Genomic DNA, 11140 nt, shown 5'->3' with positions numbered 1-11140 from the left:
AACCGAAAGCTAACAAAACAGATTCAGAAAGATAAATCTCACCACTCAAGACTCGAACATGCAAAACAAAGCTAATATACACAATCTAGCTAAGAGGATATCAAGATTGAGACATCATCTTGCTGGCTACATACAAAACCAGACTTCTCCTGCACTAAAAGGTAGAGAAAGCCAAACAGAGACCTTTCAATGATATATGAAGAAGAGAGGGTGTTTGATTTACCCTTTTCTTCTAACTAATAATTGATCAGCTCTCAAATAGAATAGTCAATTTAAGTGTTTGGTAATCTCCTTAAAAAGGTAGTTGATAACTGATAGATATCCTAATAGCTGTTTTTTTTTTTTTTTCTTTTAATCATCCCTAGTTTTAGAGCTTTTTGCTTTATCTTTTATTTTGATCATATTATTTTTTTACTATTTATTAATTATAAAATTTTCGTATTAACATAAATTTTAATATATATTAATAAATTATTTATACATATAAAATAAATATAAATATTACAAAAATAACTATATTAGTTATAATATTTTTTTTTATTTTTATATAATAAAAATGCAGATATATATAAAAAAATAAATTTTATTTTATTAAACAATCATATTATTAAATTTTATATTTATTTATTTATTTATGATGAATTATTAATTTTATGTATACTTTAATAATAAATAAATTATAGACAAAAGGGACGTTTAAACCCTTAAATAAATACCAAAAATCAGTTAAGCCCTTAAATAATTTTCGAGTCCAATCAGGCCATCAAACTTATTAAATAAGATAATTTAGCACAAATATAACAAAAATTTAATCAAATTAACCATTACTAGTATCATGTGACTAACAATACAGTAGACAGATGTTATCTTCCAATTAACTGTCGTCTACTATTTCTATCTGAAATAAATTTGAAATTGTTTATACTCCTAACAATAAATTTTAATGAGAAGTACTAGATCAAAAAGAAATTAGGAAATTGAAATGGCATCATCTTCTTCATCATCTTGTTCAATCCGATCAACAAGTGCGTCTAGTAGAAGGAGGGTTTATAACACATTTGATTTAGGAGGAGTTGTGAGATGGCATTACTGATTACCTGCAAATATTTGGACCACTTGGAAGGAAAAGAATCCTGGGAGGAGTTTTTTGCTGTGCAAACTTTCGGATAATTATCAATTTTTAATTTTTCAGTATGATTTAGGGGAGAATTATATATTTAATGTTTGAGTATTCATTGTGCTCAATTGTGGTAGAATACAGAATGCAGATGATGTGATTACTTTGAGTGGATCTATTCAAAAGCACTGACTTGGGCCATTGATATAATAAATGAACTGTTGAATGAAAAGAACAAGCTACAACATGAGCTTGCAAAGATAAGTATATTCCATGATAATAGTATTGTGTATGATGAATCTAGATTGGTAGAGGTGTTTAATGGCAGAGAGCACATGAAGGAAGAAAATAGCAAATCATGGAATCAGAAAATGCTTGTCATTGCATTACTAGTATCTTAGATTTGTTTTGTTGAGAATGATAAAATCCTACTGTCTCTTCGTAGGTCCAATTTGCTGAGAATGATGAACACATTGATTATAATCGCAATAGGAAATGATAACATAGATTTTTGTAAAATCAATTTGGAATTTTTATTCTATTTAGGGTTTGATTTAATTGATTTAGTTAAAAAAACAGAAGAAAAATGCTTCTAATTTTAATGGATATGGGCCACTCTCTGCCTTTTAAATAAACAGCATTAAATTACTATTATATTAGCGCTAATTTATTTTATTTAATAAGATACTCATCTATTATATTAGCGCTAAATTATTTTATTTAATAAGTTTGAGTATCTGATTAGATCCGAAAATTATTTAAAAGCTTAATTGCACTTTTAGTATTTATTTAAGAGCTTAAATGAAACTTTTGCTTAAATTATATTATATATACTTTTATTTCTCACTTTATAAATAAATAGGAAAAACTATATATAATTTAATAGTAAAAACTATATATAATTTATCAAACACTTTAGATATTCAATTATAATTAGTTGTCATCAATTAATTATCAATTATCAGCGCTAACTATTAATGAATTGTATCTAACTATTAAATTAAATAAATCTAAAAAGAAAGATAGATTAAGAGGTTTTTTTTCCTCCTCTAGTAACTGGAGAGAGAAAATGGATAGATTTTTTTTTCTTATGATTTCTTATATTATTAAAGCGTATTAAATGAAAGTGAATAGGTGCAAACGTTTATTAATGAAATTTAAAATATTTCATATTTACGTTTAGAAAAATATTCGAGTGAATTCAGTTTATTTTAAAAGATTTTAAGGGAAAAAAAGAAAAAAAAAAAAACTTTAATTAAGACAACAAGCGCCCACCTTTGGTCAAAGAAACCGTAATCACTCGCCATTAGAAAAAGAAGTTACGAAAAGAAAAGCACTGACCTAAAACCAAATAATTAAATAATTAATTTTCTCTTAAATAAATAATGATAGAAAAAACGCATAATTGAAAAAGAAATAATCAACAATTCTCTTCTTAGACTTTCTTTAACATTGTTTCTGCTAAATTTCTTCCCCACAAAATTCATATCATCAAAGTCAATCCTTCTCTTCCTTCTTTGTCTGTTTGTCTCCTTTCTCTTTAGACCATTCTAACGTTTAACGCGCACACAAGCTTTGATTTTTCTAACCCATCAAGAAAATCTCTCATCTCTTCTCTCTCTCCCTCTTTCTCGCTTGCTCTGTATCTGAAATTCACCATGGTTCTGATTTTCTTGTAAAAACAAAGATTTAGTAGAGGTTTTGATCTGGGTTTGGTTCATTATGAAGGGTCGTTCAATTCAAAGTCGAAAAATTGCTACTTTACTCACGGTATCAACTAGTATTATATGGGTTTGCTTAGTTTCTTCTGTAATTGGTGTAGATGATGTGAAGTGCTTGCAAGGTGTTAAAGCTTCGCTTAGCGACCCACAAGGGATGCTCAGCTACTGGAACTTCGCCAACTCGACATCTGGATTCCTCTGCGACTTTGTCGGTGTTTCTTGTTGGAATGATCAGGAAAACAGGATTATCAGCCTTCAATTACGCCAGATGATGCTGTCTGGACAATTCCCTGAGTCCTTAAAGGACTGTAAGAACCTTCAAAATTTAGATCTTTCATCTAATGCTCTCTCTGGTCCAATTCCTCCTCAGATATGTACCTGGCTGCCTTATTTAGTTAATCTTGATCTATCGAATAATGATCTTTCAGGGCCCATACCACATTATCTTGTGAACTGTACTTATTTGAATAATTTGATACTTTCAGATAATCGTCTCTCTGGACCTATACCTATTGAATTCTCTAGTTTGGGTAGGCTAAAGAGGTTCTCTGTGGCAAATAATGATCTTACTGGTTCAATTCCTTCCTTCTTTAGTAATTTTGATGCTGGGGATTTTTCTGGGAATGATGGACTTTGTGGGAAGCCCTTAGGATCCAAGTGTGGTGGGTTAAGCAAGAAGAATCTTGCCATTATAATTGCTGCTGGGATCTTTGGTGCTGCAGCATCTTTGTTATTTGCATTTGGGGTGTGGTGGTGGTATCATTTGAAGCATTCTAAGAGGGGAAAGAGAGGTTATGGCATTGGAAGAGGTGATGAAACTAGTTGGGCTGACAGGCTGAGGGCTTATAGGCTTGTTCAGGTTTCACTGTTTCAAAAGCCTCTTGTTAAGGTTAAATTGGCTGATTTAATGGTAGCTACTAACAATTTTAGTGCTGAGAATGTCATAATTTCTACTAGAACAGGTTCTACCTACAAGGCAGTTCTTCCTGATGGATCTGCACTTGCAATCAAGCGTCTTAATGCTTGTAAACTCGGTGAGAAGCAGTTTCGCGGCGAGATGAATCTATTAGGACAGCTTAGACATCCGAATTTGACACCCCTTTTGGGTTTTTGTGTTGTGGAGGATGAGAAGCTTTTAGTTTATAAGCAAATGTCTAATGGGACTTTGTATGCTTTGCTTCATGGAAATGGTGCCTTATTGGATTGGCCAACAAGATTCAGAATTGGTTTGGGTGCTGCTAGGGGTCTAGCTTGGCTTCATCATGGGTGCCAGCCTCCACTCTTGCACCAATACATATGCTCAAAGGTGATTCTTGTTGATGAAGATTTTGATGCTAGGATCATGGATTTTGGATTGGCAAGGCTCATGAATTCCGCAGATGCTAATGAGAGCAGTTATATTGATGGGGGTTTAGGAGAATTTGGTTACATGGCACCAGAGTACTCTAGCACTATGGTTCCTTCATTGAAAGGGGATGTGTATGGATTTGGGGTGGTGCTTCTAGAGCTTGTGACTGGGCTAAAACCTCTTGATTTCAGTACTTCTGAAGAAGGATTCAAGGGTAGCTTGGTGGATTGGGTGAATAATCTCTCAAGTTCTGGTAGAATGAAGGATGCAATTGATAAGACTCTTTGTGGGAAGGGACACGACGAGGAGATCTTGCAGTTCCTGAAGATTGCTTTGAACTGTGTGGTTACTTGGCCTAAGGATCGATTGTCCATGTACCAAGTTTACCAATCGTTAAAGGGCTGCGGCGATGATCTTGGTTTCTCAGAGCAAGATGATGAATTTCCTTTGATTTTTGTCAAGAAAGACAATGAATGAACAAGTGTGACTTTGAAACTAAAATGGGAGACAGAAGTCTGCAAAAATGGCAAACACTTCTTTTTCGTGTTGAATTTACAGAGTCTCTGGTCAGTTCTCAAGTGCCCTGGATGTAAATGGTTTGATTTTCACTTCAGCTTCCTTTTCTTATTTTGTTATACATATATAAATATAGCTGTATGATAAAATAAAACACTTCCATAGCTTAAGTTTCATAAAGTTCAAGAAATATCCTTTGCTTTTCCTTCTTGTTCTATGACAAACAACCTTGTAGCTTCCTGAAATTTGTAATATGATCTGTGTCTGTAGACTTGGGAACTTGGTCTGAAGTATAATGGTTGAAGCTTGTAATACAATTAAGCATCATTATTGCCAGAGGAGGAATCATTAATCTGGTAATTTAGGGACATGAAGTTCTAATTTCTATCGAAATTCCCTTAATGACAAGATTAAGGGCCTTAATGGTGGGTTTGTACCCATCTGTCATAGCAATGGAATAGATATATTTTTCACACCGAGAATTTTGCAAATCTTATATGTTTTGCTCTTGTTAATTACATTTCTTTTTCTTTTTTCTCATTCCCTTTCTTTTCCTTTTGCATTTTGGTGTTATGTCTGAATAAGCAAATTTACATTGCCCTTATTTCATATGTATTTCGATTCAATTATTTTCTATTTACAAAATAATTCATTTATTTATCTAGAATCAATTTGAATATAATAACATTCAATTGAACTCTTATATTAAATAAATTAATAATAAATTTAAATCGATTTAATTTATTAATTGTTCTTATTATCTTTAAATTAAATATAAGTATTTATTTTGAGAAATAACAATCATTATTTATCATTTTTATCACATTGGTTGAAAAATTATTATTATTATTTTTATAATATTTAAAATCTGAATTTTAAATTTTTTATCATTAAAAATATAAAATTTGTTTTTTTTTAATTAACAAAATGATGTAATAAATTTCTTAATATTAATATTAAATGTATTAAATATTGATACTCAATATTAAATTAAAATAATTTTTGTAAAGAATAATTATTAATTAAAAAATAATTTAAAATTAAAATGAACAAAAAATAATGGATAAAAAGAAAAAAAAATCTTAAGTGCTGATTAAATAATTTTAATGTAAATAACTTTAAATAAATCATTTTTTACACAATTATAATAATTTTGATAAGATTTATTTTTAATTCAAAATCAATTCTCACAGGAATTCAAGGGAATTGAATTCTTACACTATTAATTTTGTCAAATATAAAAATTTTAAAAAAATAATTCATTTATATTGAATTCTTACAAAATTAGAGATTTTAAATAAAGGAATTGAATTTTTACACTATTAATTTTGTCAAATACAAAAATTTTAAAAATAATTTATTTATTTTGAATTCTTATAAGGATATCGTTTCAGGATATTTTGATGTATTTGACATTTATTTCATTTCATTTGCATATAGATTCTACAGATAAAAGGAATTACTAATAGGTCCCTTGATATTTAAAAAATTCACTGGTTCTTCCCATTTCAAAATCACTCAATTGTATTTTATAAATTAAACTCTTTAATCTTCTATTAAAAAATGGTTAACTTATTTTAGTATTGATTATATCAACTAAATAATATAAATATTTAAAATTATAAAAATTAAATAATATATATCATTAAAATTATAAAAATTAAATAATATAAATAATTTAAAAAAACTCACGGTTTTTTTTAATAGAATGATTAACGAACTAGATTTTATAAAGTATAAAAATATCTTAATTAAGTAATTTTTAAATAAAAATGAATTAGTTAATTTTATAAAATTTTAGGGATTTGATAATAATTTACTCTTATAAAATTCATTTGATAATTCTCGCGCTTGATATGCTTGTATTTGATTCTAGAATAATTAATTTGTGGACAATTCTTATCTAGATTGGGTCTATAAATACATGAGATTTCATGTTGATCCATTATTAATTTAAACTATGAGTTTATATGGATCTAGTCTAACCCAATTTTTTCTATTTTGCAAAGGCAGTTTTATTCAAGTCAAAACCAAGTTAAATTTGAAGTTACTATTTTAAGGTTCATTTGCAAATTCTGCCAGATTTGGTAGAATCTTACTAAACCTAGCCAAGAGTCGGTTTCAATTCGATTTTGGTTTAAAATTATAGTTTGATTCAATTTATTAATCGAATTGAATCGATCTTATTATAATTTTTTATGCTTTCGATTTTATTTAAATCTAAATTATAAAGAGTCAATTTAATTTTGATTTGAAAAATATTGTGATTTTATTTTAATTTAAATTATAAATAGTCAATTTAATTTTAATTTAAAAAAATTAAAATTAAAAAATTTAAATAAAATATAAAAAAATAAATAAGAGTCTTAAATATTATTAAATACATATTTTATTAAATAAGAATAGTATAAAATATATCAATTTACATAATATAAAAATAAAATAATATTATATTTAAATATAAATAATATTTATTACGAGTAAAAAAAATTAACTTATTTATAAGTAGCACAAATTGATAAAATTATGTATTTTAGAAATAAAAAATTATACTGAAACCAAACTGGCCGATTCTAATCTGATTTCAATTTTGGTTCAAGGAAGAAATTATAATTAACTTTTTAATTTAAGGTCTCGGTTCAATTTAAAATTAAAACCGATTAATCATTTCAATTTCGAATTTAATCGATTTGATTTCAATTTAGTTCCCGATTCGAATTGAATTGTGGCCAAATTTAAATTTTACTCGGATATATATATAATATTAAATAAATTAAAAATAAAATAATGCTCTTAAAATACATACATCTATACAAAAATTAGAGTGTTGAAAAAAAATAAAAACTGATGAAAAATTGAAAACAGAAGTATTATTAGTAAATATAGCATTACTCGAAGACTTTCTAATTTTATATCCTTCGCTATCTTTGTAGTTTTATCAAGTAATTTAAAAACATATAAAGAAGTTCGTATAAGGTGGAGCCAGAAAATTTTCTTTAAGAGAACCTTGTATGTATATATATATATATATATATATATATAATAGAGTATATAAATATATAATAAATAAAAAATAGAGTAAAAATATCAAAGTAGAAAAACTTATATCAATTAAAAAAATTATAATATACAAATGCATACAAATGCTCTTATTACAAATATGAATTATAAATATAATAAGTTGGGTGGAATCTATCGGTTTAATTTTATATTTTAATAATAATAAAATAAAAATAAAATTTTAAAATAAAAAAATTTAACTGAATAAAAAAATAAATTAAAATAGCTTTAGAAATATTTTGAAATTAATTTTCAAGCTTAATTATAGATGTAAAAATTTTCAAATTAATCTATGATCAGTCAATTATAATCGTGGACACAGTTAAATAACTTAACTTTCATTTAGATAATAGACTATGAAGGATCAACTCATTAACTAATCTCTAATTAATAAATAAATCACATGATCAGTTTTATGAGATTTAATTTATTAGCGACATTAAAAATTAGAAAGTCTTAACTCTAATTAAGAAGTTCACATCCTGGCGGCTAATAAAATTAGAATATATTATTTTACAATAAAATTTTATTTGTTAGAATTATCAAACTCACAAGTGATTACAGATTTAATGAATTTGAATGACTGTATACTATCTATCCAATTAAATAATTGATTAAATTATATTAAATAAATAAAGGAAAAATTATTTTTTAGTCCCTGAAGTTTAACGTAATTAACACTTTTATTCCTCTATTTTGGCGACCCAACACTTAAGTCCCTCACTTTTTCTTTTGTCCAAATTCGTAGTAATTCCGTCCAAAATAACCGTTTGGGACACGTAAATTGACAAAATTGATCCTCACTAAAAGTCCCGCTATTTTAAAATCACGAAACCCAATCCCAATGCCTCTTCACTGTAGATTCTTCTTCTTCTTCTTCTTCTTCTTCTTCACCATAACTTCTACCCTTTTTGCAACTCTCAAATAATGCTTCAGGGAGAAGAAAGATGAAAAAGAGGAAAAAAAAAGAAGAAAAATCAACAATGTCAAAAGGAAATTGAGAAAATATGAGGGAGAACAAAGATGAAAAAGAGAGAAAAAAAAAAAGAAAAATCAACAATTTCAAAAAGAAATAGAGAAAATATAAGGGAGAAAAAAGAGAAAAAAGAGAAAAAAAGAAAAAACAAAAATCAACAATGTCAAAAGGAAATAGAGAAAATCTGAGGGAGAAGAAAGATGAAAAAAAGAGAGAGAAAAAAAAAAAGGAGAATTAACAATGGGTAAAAGGAAATAAAGAAGATATAAAAGAAAAGAAAGATAGGAATTTCACGTTGAGAAGGATATTTTTGGAAAAAATTATCACCTCTCACCTTTGACTCTTTGACCAAACGGCTTAAATGGACGAAAGGAATACGAATTTGGATGGAAGAGAAAGTGAGAGAGTTAAGTGTTGGGTCTCCAAAATAAAGGGACAGAAGTGTTAATTACGTTAAACCTCATTGACTAAAAAGTAATTTTCCCATAAATAAATAATAAAATTAATTTGATCTCACAATCCCTATGAATAACACCTTAAAATTCTTTTAACTAGATAAAAATAGTTAATAATTTAATCTTACAATTCTTGTGAATAATACCTCAAAATGTTTTTAGCTAGATAAAAATAATTAGCAACTGAAAGTGGTGCAACTATCATAAAAACATATCAAAAGGTTTCAAAAGCTTTAAGGAAAAATTTTAGACTAAAGAGAAATTTAAAAGGGAAAGTAATAATTTAAAAAAAAGTTTTTCTTAGAAAAAAATCATTTAATTTCTACAATTAATTAAGAATTAGATCTTGAAATTCCATGATATTACATAAGCGATGCCAAAGATCCACATAAGCCTTGTACAAACTAGTTTCTACAATTAATTAAGAATTACATATAGAAATCCCATGATATTGCATCTGCAATGTCAAAGATCCATATGAGTCTTGTCCAAAATTTATTGGGTGACTCCATAATACAAGTCATCTGAGGTAAGTAGAGCCCACAACTTGAAATATACTCTACTCAAAATGAGTAAAATTTGCTAATATTGCAAAAAGAAAAAAAAAATACTAATAATTTAGCAAAATTAAATTAAATTAAAAATATTAAAATATAGGCTAGGAAGAATTTACGTCCTATCACAAATATATAATTTTGATTATTATATACTTTTAAATTATCAATTTTTTTTATTAAAAGATTCCAACGTCAAAATATTTTTATCACATTTACATAAAATTTAAAAAATAAATATAAACCCAAAATAGATAGATTATATGACATAATACCGTTAGATACAAAAATGTAAAATTAATTGATATGAAAAGTTAAATATTAATAAAATAATAACATATAATATATCATATAAAATAAATAAATAAATATATTCAAAGTTCCTATAAAGATTTAGATAACTAATTTTATTACATTTTTTTTTTAAATGGAATTTTATTACATTTATATATAAATAATTTTTTAACAAAATAAATGATATAAAATAATGAAAGGGAAATAAAGAATTTTTCATTTATCCATAAAACGAGAGTGAAAATAAAAATAAAACTTTCACTTAGTTTAGAGACGATAAAAAATAACTATGCTAACTTATATTAGCTTTAAAATACAAATAGTTATCAATTTTTTTTAAATATAAAAGTTCTAAATAATTAATTTAATTAAATTTTATATTTTCTATGACAATTAAATAATTTTAATAACTAATCTTAAATATAGAATATAAATTAAAAATTATTAGAGATCGAGGCCAATTAATGAAAAGTGAAAATTTTACTATCTTTTAAAATTTTTTTAATACTAATAAAATTTTAAAAGACTAATAATAACAATTCAAATTATATTAACCTATTAAAATATTTTTAAAAATATTTAAGGGTTAACATTTTCATTATTCATTATATTTTAATTTTTGTACTAATTTTGGAGGAGTGAAAGTAAAATAATTGAAATTATATATATATATATATATATATATATATAAAATAACAACGAATTTATGCACATATACACGCAAATATAGATACAGACTCAGCCAAGACAGATATAGATATGGAAAATGCTAAACATACAAATACATATATAAATATAAATATAAATACATCGAACTTATGAACGTATACACGCAAATATAGATACAGACTCAATCAAGACAAATATAGATATAGAAAATGCTAAACATACAAACACATAGATAAATATAAACATACATACATAAGGTGCAAATATAGATACAGATATAGACAAACACATGCATAAACTTAGACAGAAATACCTACAAATATGCATGGACACACATATAGATAACTAAATACACAAATAAATATGAGAAAAATAGAAGTGTATACATACAAATATACCAGAGAAAAAACTTAGGTAGATAAATACAAAT

The 11140-nt window shown here is 26.1% G+C and overlaps 1 protein-coding gene across 1 annotated transcript; it reads left to right on the top strand.

Moving 5' to 3' along the window:
* Nucleotides 1-2523: 2523 nt before the first annotated feature.
* LOC110601904 (inactive LRR receptor-like serine/threonine-protein kinase BIR2) lies at nucleotides 2524-5179 on the top strand. The gene has a single exon (XM_021739299.2). It carries the CDS (start codon nucleotides 2840-2842, stop codon nucleotides 4661-4663), a length of 1824 nt encoding a protein of 607 aa, XP_021594991.1. The 5' UTR covers nucleotides 2524-2839; the 3' UTR covers nucleotides 4664-5179.
* Nucleotides 5180-11140: the final 5961 nt, after the last annotated feature.

The sequence above is a fragment of the Manihot esculenta genome, chromosome 15, assembly GCF_001659605.2.
Source record: "Manihot esculenta cultivar AM560-2 chromosome 15, M.esculenta_v8, whole genome shotgun sequence".
NCBI classification, from domain to species: Eukaryota; Viridiplantae; Streptophyta; class Magnoliopsida; order Malpighiales; family Euphorbiaceae; genus Manihot; species Manihot esculenta.
This window is presented reverse-complemented; position numbering and strand designations above follow the sequence as displayed.